This window comes from Cynocephalus volans, chromosome 6, assembly GCF_027409185.1.
Source record: "Cynocephalus volans isolate mCynVol1 chromosome 6, mCynVol1.pri, whole genome shotgun sequence".
Lineage (NCBI taxonomy): Eukaryota > Metazoa > Chordata > Mammalia > Dermoptera > Cynocephalidae > Cynocephalus > Cynocephalus volans.
The window spans coordinates 128,038,069-128,054,429 of NC_084465.1; the positions used below are offsets into that span (position 1 = coordinate 128,038,069).

The 16,361-nt window shown below is 40.4% G+C and overlaps 1 protein-coding gene across 1 annotated transcript in view; it reads right to left on the minus strand.

The window, feature by feature from the left end:
- SFMBT2 (Scm like with four mbt domains 2) overlaps positions 1-16,361 on the minus strand; it is a 197,712-nt gene that overhangs the window by 39,726 nt on the left and 141,625 nt on the right. The window contains exons 11-13 of the mRNA XM_063100723.1: positions 5,309-5,422; positions 2,987-3,029; positions 1,640-1,710 (exon numbers count right to left, since the gene is read on the minus strand). Coding sequence (XP_062956793.1) covers positions 1,640-1,710; positions 2,987-3,029; positions 5,309-5,422 — 228 coding nt within the window. The remainder of the gene's footprint in view (positions 1-1,639; positions 1,711-2,986; positions 3,030-5,308; positions 5,423-16,361) is intronic.

The following is a 16,361-nucleotide window of genomic DNA, read 5'->3' on the forward strand; positions in this document are numbered from 1 at the left end:
GTATATCCAGGATGTTTATTCATTTTTCACTTCTGTATATTACTCCCTTGTATTAATATACCATAATTTTGTCAATTATTCTCTTAGTGATGGGTATTTAGTTGTTTTTCCTTTTTGGTATTGCTAACAGTGTTTGAATGAAGATGACTGCAGAATTCTACTTTTACCAATAAATTCCTGCAAGTATATAATAGGAGTAGAACTGCTCGGCCATAGATCTACATAGCTTTGTTTTTCTAAACATAGCCAAATTATTTCCCACAGTGACTATCCCACTGTGTAAGAGCTCCTGTTATGCCATGTACAGGACAACACTAGACACTGTTTGACTTCTCCACTTTGCAAATCTGATAGAAGTGAAAGGTACCTCCCTGGGACTTAAATTTGCATTATCCTTAGCATTCTTTCAACTTAGGAAGTGAACAGGGTAAGCTGTTGGTCTCGCTGTACCTCAGGTTGCTGTGTGCAAAAGTAGAATAATTAAATGATAAGATCTCACTCTAAAGTTTCTGGGTGTCTGTAAACACAGAGTGAAGTTTCACTTTTGGCTAAGGGACTCACCCTCCTAGCCCGCCCTACCCCTGCTCCAAGTGAAGACATTCTAACAGTGGTATTTTTGCATAAATATTGTTATTACTTGGGATAGTAATTTAACAGCCTAGGAAGGCTTGTTCTCATAAGGACTTCAGCTCAGAACCAACAGGTACAAGACAGAAACGTTATTCTTCTAGAAAAGCGGAATAAAATAACAATTACAGACTGTGAAAGGGTAGCCGACATGCTTCTTTTAGAACCATTCTGAAGTTTGAATTACATGCAACAGGCAAAATAATTCAGTCAGTCCACAGCTGCATTTACATGGAAATTTTCTGGTAAAATTACCCAGCCCAGACCCTTAGAAAAAAACAATTTGAGTTCAGTCTACTCATAAAATTGCTCTCTCTACTACAAAGATGACTTTAGTGACTAATAGGATTCTTCCACGGCATACAGGTTTTAATATTGGGATTCAGGGCAGGTTTCATCTGGGCTTAGAAAACAGAATTCTTAATCATGCATTTCTTAGTGTACAAGTCTATTATCAGACTGGGTGGTCAAAGAATACCTCACAGTTGCATTTTCAAAGGTTATTGTAAGATGTAAGATTCACACGTCAAAAAACACATATTGTTCACAACCAGCTATTCAAACACAGGGGCTTTAAGGAGCAATTCAAAAGCCAGCAGGGACTTACGTATGAACTACTAGTATCAAAATGCAAGTGGAACTGGCGTAATGGCATAAAATGTCAAAAAAATGCCTAATGATGATATTTTCAACTCTTTCCTTCTCCACATGGTAGACCAGGATATGGAGCCCTTAATACGGCTCATAATTTCCAAAGAGCACATGGGCCTTTTTCCTACAGACTAGGAAAACTGTCTGGAGCTACTGGACAAAAAGCAGAAAAGAGGAGGCATGGAGAATATGGCTTAGAGAAAAAAAAACAAAAGTAGATATGTGTTAATGAGCAGCAACAGAGAAAAAGAGAGTAAGCTCTAAGCTGAGATATGTTCATATTGACCTAAAAAGATATACACGTCTCCAGTCACAGCAACAAGTTGGGAAGGACAGAGTGCCCTACGTGGGGCTCACTTACCAGCAGTGTCCAGGTGAGGAAATAAACAAAGGTCATGAGGTATTTTCTTGACAGGCACTGCGGATGGCAATCTGTTGATAAAGAAAATGAAACTGTCACGGGTCACAGACTTTAGAAGAAACTATTACATTCCAAGGTCTTTCGATAATTTAAAGTAACTATTCCAGACATCTACTCTAAGGGCACGAAAAGATAGGATGTGTATAGAGGAGCAACACGAATTAAGACCATGTAAAAAGACCAGGCCCCACTCCAGACATCCTGAACCAGAAATTTGGGGATGGGGCCCAGCAACCTGTGTTTCATAAGATCTCTAGGTGACTGATTTACGTAAACTGTAAAAACTGCTCATCCCTGGACCCCAAATTTAGGAGTGATGAATTCAAATTTGGATTCAATCAGGAGTCTATGATTAATCTCTCTATCTCAATGTTATGCAACTAACATAGAGTCAGGTTACTAACCCAACAAACTACACTTAGAAATCAAAGCATAAAAGACACCCACAAAACTGTTCATCTCACTTAAATAACAATGCAGTTATTCAATCTCATTTAAACTCGAATACATGAAAAATGCTGTTTTCATTTGCCTTCTCATCCGTGTATTTTTATTTACTTAAGAAAACGGAATCACTCGGCATGGAATGTAGATTTCAGTGTATTTTAAATACGTTTCAATATACACAAAGTGTTATCGACAGTTACAAGTTTTCAAAAACATCCCGCCTGCACCTACACACTTTGCCCTAACACCTTTTCCCCAGGAGATTACAATCGAAACAGGGGGTAACCTGCATTCATTAGTGATGTAGGGACCACGGTTTTTTTCATGTGGAATCTAGTTTAATCTTCCTAAAGCCCCTGAGAAACAGTTATTTTGCAAACGAGGGCACCAAGACAGAGAAAAGCCACCTGCTCAAGCTCACCCGCCAGGACGCGGCAGGGTCAGAGTCAGACTGAAGTCTTCCACCTCCCAGGCAGGGTCGTGACTAGAGAGGTGGGTGAAGGACAGAATCTGGGGTGGGGGACAGGACAGTACGTGTAAACTTGGGCATTAAGAATTGCTAGCACAGAGCCATCACTACTGGCGTGTAAGTTTGGAGTATTTTTCAGGTATGCTGAAGTGAACTAAAATGTGACAACGACAATCTAGACTGTAGACTGGCAGCAGGTACTGTATCTTGCACATAATAGGGGCATAATAAGTAGCCATATATATATTTCACTGTCACCTTTACCAGTGTGCTCTTTGTTAGCTAACTCTTAAAAAACAGCTAGGCTTCCTATCCTTCATAAAGACACTCTGCAGTCTATCATGCAGTTTTAGGGAGAAAGAAAAACGTACTGCTTTTCTGGTTGTACAACTGCAATCTTCCTCTTCTTCTGTGCTGTAAAACAGGCAAAAGGGGGAGAAAAAGAAAATCAGCTTTGTTAGTTAATGGGAAAATGCATTTTTAAAAAGGGGCTTAGTGTAAAATGCTCCCATTTTAAAGTAACAATTTAAATACTGAAAAGTTATTTCATTCAAGCCACAATTTTATATTAGTTTCTTCTAGCATAAAATAGACGTTACTCAGACATAAGATCTTAATAGAACTTAGCATTTAATTTTATCACTATACTCATTACTTTAATATAAAATGTGCTTTTAATGAGAAAGAGTACATATACTGTACTTCACATAAACATACCTATTAAGATAAATTGTTGTAAGCACACTTATCCAGAATGATTTTTTTCCCATAGAAATTGTGATAAAGATAATAATTTGACCCTAAAATCCCACTCCCAAAGTAGAACCTTTTATTACCAAAAGGAGAACTGGAGGCTAGCAAATATTTCTGGTCAAATATTGACATAAACGAGCAAATAATGATTTTTTGGATAAGAATATTTCCAGCTTATATTTATAATTGATTAGGATCGATCACCTTAACAAAAACAGACCAAAGCTTTTAGCAACCATTAAATTTTGGCACAGATAATTCTGCCACTTCCAACGTAAGCACAAAACTTCTAAAGCTGTTAGAGTCCAGCGGGTTAGGGTTTGCCTCTTTAATGCAAAATGTACATACAAGAAATGAAAGCAAGAATAAAAGAAGAGAAATAAGCAAGGATAAAAATAATTTTACTCAATAAAATCACATGGTATTCAATTCTAGTTAGTACTACAAAAAAGTATAAACTTTATGATCTCTAAGGCGAAAAATGAGTACAGAAGAACTTGTCAAGGGTGGGAAGGCCTGACTTATGTATGACATCCTGGGAAGGAGCCAGGCTCAGCAGCCCCAGGGGCAAAATGCAAAATGAGGAGGAAACATTATTATGTCACCCTTAACCCATGTGTGATTTTGCTCCAGAAAAACTCAAAGCACTTGCAGCCTCCCAGATCTGTAGGAAGGAGGGAAGAAGAGGATACAGAACAGCAGGTCCTACCTACAGAGGGGACTGAACCCCATCCCTGTGGCAGAGACAGGGAGGACCTGACCACTGGCCCTGCTGGCAGTGCGAATTAACACTCTGCCTCACTCGAAGTGAGCGTGGATAAAAGACTGTCCCTGAGATTAAAATAATTATTCCATGCTCAAAGTTTTAGAACTATTTTAAAGTGAGAAGATATCACTCTAACTGGGTCAGATTCATTGAGCAGGGTTATCTAAGAGAAAGCCTCTTCTGTCTGTAATCTGAACTATCTACTCTGTTTCATATAATGTCCTCTACTGCTCTTAATGAATATTGAGTAGGAGGAATCTGCAAAAACCTGTTAACATCAGGAAGTGTGAAGCCAACAATGTGAAAGAACTTCATTTACAGCAATGTTCTGAGAATCTATAGAAGTGTACTATATACAGCAGGTTGTTTGAAGTAAAGCTGGCAAACAAAGAAAATATTAGAAGTAGAATCTCTTTAACAGGAAGTTAAAACCTACTATCTTTAAGGACTCGTGGTTTTAAATAATACTTTTGGTACACATTAGGGTAGAATAATAAATGCAAAGATTTATTAGGTTTTAAGATTTTTAAATGGTACCATTTCATGATAATGATCTACAATAACAAATGCTAAAACACACTGTTGTATGTATTTAAATGTGTTTAATATGTGTGTGTATTGCTGGATTATTTATCTACTAATATTGGTTTTATTTGGTATTTCTATGACTGAAAGGATGTGAGATAATACACTTTTTAAAAGTACAGCTGAAAGCTCACCTATTAGTGCTGAGTAGCTTAAGTGTTTATAAGAAAGTCAGTAAACCGCTGGGACCAATTATGATTTCTTTTGGTGGAACCTCATGAGAAAATTCAGTTCTCTCTAAGAAATGATAATATAAAAACATAGTATCTAGCTTAAATTTTATCCCCATCAAAATAATGGACTGTATGAAAGCCTGAGAGTGAAGATTTCAGATATTTTTTCTCTGCCTCCCTGTGACCTTCAACTGCCCCCTTACTGGGACTTAGTATGTCAATCTGTGAAATGTTTCCAGTGCTAAACTCATGCAAACACTTAAAGAATCAATGAGATAAAATTATTGGTGTGCTATGGACATCCAAACCTTTCTAGTTTTTTGGAACATGGCTAGCCTTTCTTTACAAAACTGCTATTGATTCACTGAGATTGCATATATGTTACCCACCATCCCACTCAACAGGGCAACACTTACAGACTGTTTTGTGTGGTGTAGTCAAAGGGTAGGAATTTGCTTCACACCAGCCCACTGGGAAGATATCCATGGACTCGACATCGACAACCACCTCTGGAACAGGAGTCTGCAGACCTGCATTGGAGGAAGCCAAGACCAGAGGTACAAACAGGGTTTACCCACAAAGGAACAGAAGGAAATAAATAATAGAGCATCCCTATGATTGAGAAAAACATTGCTCTGCATGTTAAAAAACAAAATACGCAACAGTGGTATGGAAGATAGGACTTTAAGGGAGTCTATAATCTTATGACAGATACAAATGCTTGAGATATAAAACAGCAAGAAGAGATGGGGTTTAAATAAAGATATGTTTGGACAAGGAGAGATACTCCCCACGGAAATAGGGGAGGAGGAAGGAACCTAGGAAAGACTAGCATCTGAGTCAGATATTTTGGAAGCAGGGACAAGAATCCCCCTTTGCTAAGAACAGCTATGCAATAAAGGGACAGCTTGGGGTGGGGCACAGGACCCATGCCAAAGCTGCCGCAGTGTGCCTCAGCCAACACAGAGCAACCTTCGACTACAGAAATCAGACATTACAGCCAAGAAGGAATAATAAAACTCGACCGCCCCAGTGATGAGCAGCGCACTGAACAGGGCCGTCTCTCTAGGGAATTTGTTCACTGAGTTTGACTGGAGTCACTTAAGTTGAACTTGGCTTGGGGTCTACAGACTTTGGCCATGTCACACAAAGTCGTTTCTGTAGGAATGTCTTTCTAGTGGGATCTGCCCCACTATCACACCCTCTTTCAAAACCACAATAACGCCTTGTGACACCCTGGCCTGGCAGCCGAGAAACTCTGAAAGTGATGGAAAACCTGGGTGTAACAGCAGCAAAAGCTTCAAGGGGCTCTGGCTACAGAGAGAATGATTTGGAACTTAGCAAACTAGTTAAAAGAAAAAAAATTACCTACAACAAATCAACACTTAAGACAAAAACACCTTGAGGGAAGATGCTCTTGAACTGAGAATCAAGAGAGGAGCTCTGCTCACAGACAGAGGCTCACAGTCTCTGACCAATTCATCTAGTTTTGCTTTGGTTTCCTCACTGAGAACCAAGCTGAAATAAATGGCAAACCCACCCCACATCTGCGTCATCATAGGACATATCATGAATTTTTAATCATATCCTCCCACTCCCCCCAAAACTCATAACTTCACGAAGCTGAACGCCAACACCCAAACCCAGAATGGTGCTGACTCTGATGCTGGCTCCACAGGCTGCCTATCTCTTGCTTCTCATCATAAAGTAAAACTGAGTGTGTTCTTTGATACATGTAGGCTCTTAATTCAGGCTTAAACCAATATACTGGTGCAAATAAAGTGCTCTGAACTTAAAATCTGACAGGAGACGCTTATACACACGTATTATCGTCACCATTAGTCACTCTGACATTCTGATTTACTCTCAAAGAAATCATAATCATCAATCCTAACTTTCTTTACACTTCTATAATTTGATGGACATATAAATTACAGGAATGCAAGGAGGTTCATAGGGATTATTTTTCTATAGCACTGAATGAATTAGAAATCACTTCTGTCTAATGTTATAGGACTCAACCAATATGTAACCTAATTGCCAAAGGAATCATCAAACAAACTATGTTCAAAACAGACAAAAGGTAAGAAACTCGCCCAGTAGCTTCAAATATGGAAGGGACTCTCCCATCCTGACAGGCTCCTGATACTTCAGAGGGTTCCACAAGGCCCATCCAGCTGTTTCCTGTCACACAAGGTCATTTTCTCCTCTTCAGACTCAGAAAAATAGAGTTTGTTTCTTAACTACCGAACCATTTTGCTAACAGGTTAAATTCATCTACTAGATACATATATAATTCCAGATTTATGTTTAGCTACAAATAAGATTTTCAAGGTCATTAAAAGCAATACTTCAAAAGGAAGCATAAAGTGAACTTTACAGCTTATTCCTTCCTAAATTACGACTTTCATCTTCCAACGTTCTGCTAGTTCAAACATCAGATCACGTTAATGCTTTAATATATACGCTCTGTATAATGTACACTAATATATTGCTAAGGCTGCCTTTCCCATACTTAAAAATTCTTTGATCATGCTTTGCATTCAATTAAGCAAACATTTATGAGCTAAGATGTGTCAGCTACATTTTCCTCGTGAAAGTTACAGTCCTGCCTTCCTCCCGCCCAAAATCTAGCCCATTAAGGCACCTAGTAAATAAAACTGATGGAAAAGTGGCTTATTTATCACTCGGGAAACTTTTCCTGACCCCGAAGTCTTTCAAATTCCATTCTGAATGATCGCTACTAACTCTTTATTTCCCTTTATCAACGTTATGAATTTATATACCACTGGCTGGATTCAGAGAACAATCTTTTAAAACAACCCCATTATTTTCCAAGATCGACGACCCAATAGCTTACAAAATAATCCACTAAAAATGTGCACAATGCTCCCCCTTGATTTTTCTAGGACTACCCAAAAGTACATGTGCAAATAGAACTTCCACTAAAGACAACAATAAAAGTCTTTATCATTTTATAGAAAAATACCTTATGGACAACACAAGACCATGCTCAAACTCTGACGTTGTCTAAGCTACATTCAGTCAATGGGAATTCTACTTGTTCATTTTCATCTAGATTCTTCATTTCAGAAACTACCAGGAAGCCTAAATGTCCATCTATGGGAAAGTGCTTAAATAAATTAGGGAGCATCCATACGACAGAATATTCTGCACCTCCAAAAAAGAATGAGACACCTCTTTATACATTTATATGTAAAGAGTTCCAAGATGTATTGTTGAATAAAAAGGCAAGGCACAGAACACTTCACATACAAAGTATGTCACCATCTGCTTAAAAGGGGGAAATAACATATTCATATGTGCAGAAAATAAACTTGGTAGGATGTGCAAAATACTAACACAGTGGGTGTCCACTGTGGGCTGGGGGACAGAGGGAGGGAAAATCTGACCAAAGATACTTTTATGGCTTTTCAGTCTTTGTGAATGAGTGACCTGTTTTTACAACCACAACCTCCATGATCACAACAATAACAGCACAACAAAAGATATCCAGAGAAGAATGGAAGACTCTCGCATGTTAATGTGGTATTGCCATAGAGGTCAGATTAGTGAAGGGCAAGCAACCATAAAAGAAAACTAAACTGCATTGAAAAATTTCGCTGCTAAGAGAAGAAAGAAGTTCCATACTCACATTGTCACTTTATACAAGCCTATAAATTTGTGAGGTTCCCTTTGGAACTTTTAAATAGTTCTGCAGTTTGCTATCTCCTGGGGATTGTGTCCTTAGACCAGCAGATCACAAATTCTACACGCCCTTCTCATTGCAGATTCCTTATCAGGGCTCTGTCCAACTGATGACAGAGGGCACGGCCAGAGAGTGGGTGACCTGTTCCATCCAGAACATCAGGATGAAAAAGGAGATGGCTTGGGAGGATAATCAGTGTCTTCCTAGGCACACGATCCTATCAGACTCTTAAAAGTATGTAACGACTTCACTCCCAGCAAATCACATAAGGGAGAGTAAGGGTGGGCGAGCTCGAGAGTGGGAGATGCTGCAGGCTACGGAGGCGAGAGTTTCTGGGGGGCGGCAGGCCAGAAGCCAGCCACGGGGAAGGAACATGACCTTCACTTCTTCAGTAAAAGCATCAGGACAGCCTCTTCACCTCCATTAAGAGGTGGGATGGGAAGAAAGGTGAGAGGTATGTAAAGAACAGTATTGTAAAGAACACGCTAATCTTGTTTAACATCCCCACCAACAGCTAAAGGGCACACCAAATCTGCAGACAGGCCCAAGTGTGAGATGAAATGGTAGGACACTGAAGAATGGAGAGCTGGTATGACTGTCCATGAGCAGGCAAGAGCCGATGCTGGAGACCCCGCGTGCTGCCTGCCATGCTCGGTCCCTCCGCAGAGGCTGATCCACAACAGAGAGGTGGGGAGAACTGTGGCTGGCAAGACCAAGGGATCACAGGAAACAGTCTGAAGGAAACACCGGAAATGCGATTAAAGGGGGAGGGGGGCGGTGTGTGTGTGTAAAGGATGGGGACTCACATGATAGCAAACCCTTACAGCACTTAGTACAGGCCAGAGACTTTCCCAAGTATTCAATCCTCATAATGCTAAGAGATAGGGACTATTTTCATTCCCATTTTAGAGATGAGTAAACTGAGGCACAGGGAAAGATCAACCAGCTAGTAAGTGGCAGATGCAGAATTTGAACCTGGGCAATCTAGCTCCAGAGCCTTAGGAAGCATTTGAGGGGGGTAGTGTTCTTTTCTTTTTTTTTTTTTTTTGGTGGGGGGCTGTCTAGCATCTCTCCCCTCCCTGTTAAGGCCCCGTACCCTTGCAAATTCACATGATGCAGTAGCTGGTGCCTCCCACCACAGAAGGAGTCCTCAGCCCTGGCTCTGCAGGGGTTCAGTCTCTTGAGTGAGAATGTGGCCACCCACAACAAATCTGGTAGAATTAAAAGCCTCTTCCACAGATAGCTCCTGCTCAGGAGCCACCGTCTTTCACCATCCAGGAAATGATGCTCTAGTATCCTAATCTGCTGAGGTACTCCTCCCACCAATGTTTCCAGCAGGCCATACCTCTTTCTAAAGATTTTAAAACCACCCGTGATGGCTTGAATATAATTATTTTCACATTTGCATTTTGCCTTGTTTCAATTTTGTAAGAGTCTGCAAAGTACTTACTAACCACCTGAACTTTTCACAAATTATGGAAAGGTTTAAGGGGCAATACTCTGCACCTGTTCTCCTAATCATACAAGGTTGGCTTAAACAGGTTTCTTGGAACCACACACACCTTGCCCAGTGGGTGTGTGGGTTATGAACTCTACAGTGGGTTACAAACTCTAGTGTACATAAAAATCATCTGGAGAGAGGAACTTTAAAAATGCAGAATCCGAAACTCTGCTCTCAGGCCTCGGAGGACACACTAGGTCTGCAGTGGGCCCCAGGAATGTGTATTTCAATAGGACTCCAGTTGATTGTTATGTGGAGGGTGGTTTACTGGAATGGAATCAAGCATGCAAAGAAACTGATCTAGGAGTTTGAATTTTAGCTTACAAGTGTGAAATATCTCAATACCTCAAAATTTGGTTGGCAAAACAACTGTTTCAAATCGCTCTTTTGTTCAGGAGCACGCATTTCATTCAATCCCCATTATCTACTCAGCAAACATCTGTGAGATGCACAGACAGGAGCAGAGCCCTAAGAAAGGGCTTATAGCCCCAATAACAGCACCAGGATGTTTACAGTGGTCCTTTCTGATGGAGCACAGGCCCCTGCAGGGTGGCAAATCTGAAAGGAAAGGTGCTTCCTGATACCGTCATCATCAGTAACCCCCATTATACCAAGCACCGACTGCTGTGTGCCAACCATGACTCTGAGCACTTCAGGGATGCTAATTCACCCAGCCAATCCCCACTGCCATCCTATAAGGCAGACTCTGTTATTAGATGCATTTTATAGAGCTGTACAAATAAGAAGAGAGATTTAAAACTCATAAAGTACTCAAGATCACACATCCAGGAAGCGGATGTGTACACAGAACAGGAGCTGCTGAATGCCATGTTTTGGAATTTAGTCTTTCCTCCAGAACAGGCAGACTCATTGACTATTAGGAGGTTGGCAATGACTATATTTCACAAAGATACTAACTGTTAAGAGCCTCATGAGGATGGTAGAGAAAGGAGTTAGGGGATTACTGACATCGTAAGAGTAAGGGGTGAGGACAGAGACGGAGACAGGTGCACAGTGACCAAGCAGCTGCGGGGGCTGGTAGGAGAGCAAATGGACCAGAATCATTTCAGAGTGTCTAACCTGGATGACCTTGTGGTTCCTAACTTGGGTGAAATAATGGTGCTATTAAGTCACGTAGGGTAGCCAAGGAGAAGAGCAGATGTCGGTTCCATTAGTAACATCTGTTTTGGAAATGCTGAGTCTGCGTGGAGATGCCTTTGCAGGTGGATGAACATAGGTGTTAGGATGCGCTGCTAGTGCTCACCGTGCGCTCACACTTGTTCTCCATTGGGGAAGGAAACGGAGCTCTCCACATTGGCAAGAACGCTTAGGCGAGATGCAGTTTGCCCTGTTCTCTGAGTCAGGGTCCAGGGTGTGTAGAGCAAGTAACTAGTGGAAGTAAATCCATTTTGTTGTTACAGGCTTAAAAATGTTTACATGAACCTGCAATTGGGGCATCACCAAACACGCCCACTCGCTTATACAGATCAATGAAATAACTTCTGGCAGGGAAGATAAAGTACAATCTGCATTTAGAAAGAGGAACTGCTTGTGCCACCATGCACGGACAGCTCTTGCTTGGATCAAAGACCTCCCCTCTGCCGCACCGATCCATCAAATCTACCCTCAAGACAGAGCGTGCCATCAGCAGGCTAACTACCCAATGTCACTGTCCCTCAGCCCGAGCCCTTGAAGGACTCCTTGGCAGACCCTGCCTTGCAAGATGCAGACCGTCCAGAACTCCAGCCAAATGACACCAAAGGCTGGAACTGGTTAGTTAACCCCTTACCCTTGACTGCTGCCTAGCCTTGAACTGACTGAGTTCACTCCTTCGCATTTCCTTTCTTATTATCACTTGACTTCCCCTTGTTGGACGTGTACCGGTTCCTGTTTGTTGGGTTCTCTGTGTGCTGTGCCACATGGATGAGTGAAACGGACAGTACTTGGGAAATAGTTCCTGGTGAACTCTGTGTAGCTTACAGCTGAATTGAGTTCCTGTTATTCGATAAAGCCTGACACTGTGCAAAGACACAATTGTGGTCCTGTGGAGTTCATCATAACCCTGAGTCCGTGCTCACAACACAGGGACTATTTCCCTAGAGAAGAAAACTGTGGGCTCTGCCCCATGCACAGAGCGCCATGGCTTCAGTTAACCGTACGTGAACACTGTAGACAAAGCTAGAACATAATGACAGACACACAGAAAAGGATGCTCTCGGTCTGAAATAAACATCACCAACAAGAGTTCATCTTACTCATTTTCCAGAACCTTGATAAGTGAAAGATACATTTAAAGACTTCCTGACCACTTCAAGGTTACCTTCCAAGCAATGTCCTCATCCTCATGCACCAAAACATACCCAGCATATATAATCTTCAGAAACCAAGAAAAACATCCCCACTGTGTCAAGTTTGGAAAATATGTCTCGTGCCAAAAGACCACCTCACCCTGGGGATGCCAAGGGTCTCTTATCAAGACTGGAGGCTGCCCTCCAGGACTGGCAATCAGGTGCAGCAGACCTGGTCAAGTTCACCAGCTCCTGCACATGCCCTATTGTTAGCTGGTTGTTTTACTGTTTTATCATCCACCAAGGATCTGCCTAATTTGTCTTTTTCAATGGGTTATGGTCTCCCCAATCCTCCTGACCCTCAATTCAAGGTGGCCCACTCTTTATAGAATCAGAAATGCTAGGTTTCGAAGGGACCCCAGGAACAACTTCATCCTGTAACACTTCTGATGCTTAACTGGATCTCACTGAGCACACTGCATGGTGCCAAGTGTCTTCAACTGGGCTTCCCACACTGCCAGAACAAATGCCAAGAACCAACCCATTGGAGTACTTTCTGCTCCTTTAGCGCCACAAAGCTGCATGGCAATCAAGAAATTATACCATTATAATCAAGATCATAAACAAGCATTACAATCAAGATCAAAGACAAGAAGCTTTCAGGGACAGGAGATGCCTCTGAAGGACAGAGCTGTGAGCCAGATGGCATATAAATACTTTACCTCCATTCCTCTGTGCTTTTACCAACATCTTTATACTCAAACCCTTTTCTATCTATACAGGTGTTTATTTGACAGAACCCTTTTTGTTGAGCCTCCTGGTCAGCTCTGCCCTGCTGATAAATGTGGCAGATACTGCAGACTGGCCACCCGAATGTCAGTCACTGCTCCTTTTCCTGCAGAGGCTGGAACACAAAACTACCCAATTTCTTTGGAGGTAGTGGTGGCCACGTGACCCAGTTTTAGCCAAAGAGTTTTAAGCATGTGTCACTGGGGAAACTTCCCAGGAAGTCTTTTAAACAGAACAGACTTTATATATCTTTATCTCTCCTATTGTTTTCCTTTCTGAACACTGGGACAATGCCTGGAGGTAAAGCATCCACCCTGTAATCATGAGGACAGATGCCACCTGCTAAAAGGATGGCAGAGCAGAAAGACAGAACCAGCCTGGCTGCTGAATAAAATCCTCAAACTGACAAATCAGCCCTACTCTGGCTACTCCCGGATGTTTGCTGTGGAGACAAATACTTGTTTAATCCCTTGCCACTCAACATCAGACCCACACACCTCCAGCATTGGCATCTTCTGAGAATTTGCTAGAAACAGACTCGCAGGCTCCACTCCAGACTGAATCATAATCCAATTTTGACAGGATTCCCAGGTTACTCAAGCACCCATCAAGTTTGAGAAGCAATGGTTTTAAGTCACTATTCATTATTTTGTTGCTCTCTGAATAAAATACTCACACACATAAATCTTGGGAGGACCACGGATCTTTCCTTGAGTTTACTACTTGCAGTTAAGATAACCATCAACTATATGCATATTTCTCATATTGCCTAACACTGGTGGCCTAATGGTTTCATAAAAGAAAATAAGTTTGAAGGACAAAGTCAGAGGCAAAGGGTCATATAACTAGGAATCAGGAGTGGTCACTCTTTCAACTTAATCTTTAATCTACATAAACCATGAGCTTTCCATATCTTAATAATCTTGCTGATAAGGTGGCCAGGTTTGTCAGGATCAAAAAGACAATAGGACAAATTATTACATAAATAAACAAGTATGTAAACATAAAAGCATTATTATTAATAAATGTTACAAAAAATCTTTTTAGACAAATACTGTAAGGTTCCACTCAGATGAGGTCCCTGGAGTAGTCAAATTCAGAGACAGAACATTGAACAGTGGTTGCCAGGGGCTGGGGGTCGGGGGGAAATGAGGAGTTTAGTTTAATAATAGGCACAGAGTTTCAGTTTTGCAAGATGAGAAAGTTCTGGAGATAACTTCTGAAGATATATTTTACTAAATATATATACACACACATAAATGTATATATACATGTGTGTGTGTGTATATATATGTTAGTAAAATATCCTGGAAAATGATTCTGAGAAAGTGGACCTCACAAGAGATGGTAAGGCAGGCAGTGAATACTATAAACCTCCATGGGTTACAGCACCCTGAGAGTAAGCAGAACACCCAAGCTATACTAGTCCCATAAGAAAATGACCTGAAATGAACATAAAGTTATTTGGTGTGTGAGAAGGCAGATGACAAATGTGTGAGCCATGTGTGTGGCCACAATGCCAGAGGTGTTAAAACTGAAAGTAACTCATGTTGTATGGATAATGGTCATAACTGTAGATATGGTGACCTATGGCAGAATATTAACATAAGAGAGAATGCCACACCATTGTTTCCAAACACTACACCCCTTCATCATATAACTAGCCCTTGCCAACAATCAGCAGTGTGTGAAAGCTTAAAATTCTTCTCAAGTGCACACCTAAAATACTATCACATTAATCTCATATTTTATTCACTGCGTCCTCTTCAACAACAGCCCCTTACGGACACTTAAAGAACGATTCAACTTCGAGAGAAGTCAAACATTAACTAGAAGTGATCATTTTAATTACCTAAAAGTGGTCAAGCAGACATGTATTACAAAGACTTCAAGTCAATTTAATGCATAAAAATAACTAATAAAATTGTTATAAAGTACTTCCTAAGTTTAAAGAGTCAAATAAATGGTCTGCAATCAGAATCATCATCAGACAAAATAATTTAACAGCTACAAAGTGACAATAATAAATCCCTATCATTTTATCCCCAGGACAGAGGAAAGAAAACACCATATACAAAAAAACTGAAATCATGAGAAATAAGTGTCATTAAGCTGTCACTTTAAAAGGTAAATACCCAGTAAGGGCCAAAAACAAAACAAAAACAAAAACAAAAAACAAAATTCAAGCAAGACCAAGGAAACTGACCGCAATACTTTGTGTGTAATATATTTTTTAAGTAATGAGACAGATGAGTGATTTTGACCTGTAATTCTAGATAATGTTCAACAGATAATACACTATTCAATAGATAATATTCAATAGACTTTACACTTTTTAAAAAAATGTGTAAGGTCTGAAAAAACAGAATCTATTTTCTGATCTGTTTCCTAATGCTCATTACTTCAGGGTGAAAGCACTCCAGAGAATAAGAAAAAGAGCTCAGGTGAGCTGACTTCCATTTCTTTGTTATAAAACCAAAAATTCATATTCAAAGGAGACCAGCCAAAGGAGAAAGTATTGTCAAAAAAAAGTTAAACGTACACTAAATGTTGCTCATCACTTTTTTTAAGAAATGGGAAGCTCTAGGATTTGGTGAATTAAGTAACAGGAAAATGTCACAAGCAACGAAAATGGACCCCTGATGGCTGAGCTAGTTTCTCCATCAGCAAACATCTTACTGCTGTTTGTGTTTGGTAATTCACAGCTGTAAAGTACGCTGGGAGTAGAAACTGCTAAGGAAATGACTGCCCAGGAATCTTAACCATGATGTGCTAAATAATAATGATGAAACATGGTCTTCTAACTTCACGGGTTTTGTTTTCAAATTTTTAATGCAAACGAGACTCCCATCTCATTAATACAGCTTAGGCTTAGCATAGTGCTAGATAGTAAGTTAAATTTAGTGATTAGAAATCACAGAAGGGATTTTGTTTCTCTAGGAGCAGCTGACTCAACTCTACATGTAGCAATGAAAATAAAGTCATGTTCTGTTCATGTAGCTGTAGAAATATCACCACTTCGCATATATCTACCTTTTGGTTTATTCCAAATAGAGGCCATTCTGCTTGAAAATCCACCAAGTAATCAAGTCTTTGAGAATTTCCATTTATTTCAAATTGATTTCAAAACTCTAAACCACAGTAATGTTTTAAACTATTTTCTGGAAAATAACAACATAATG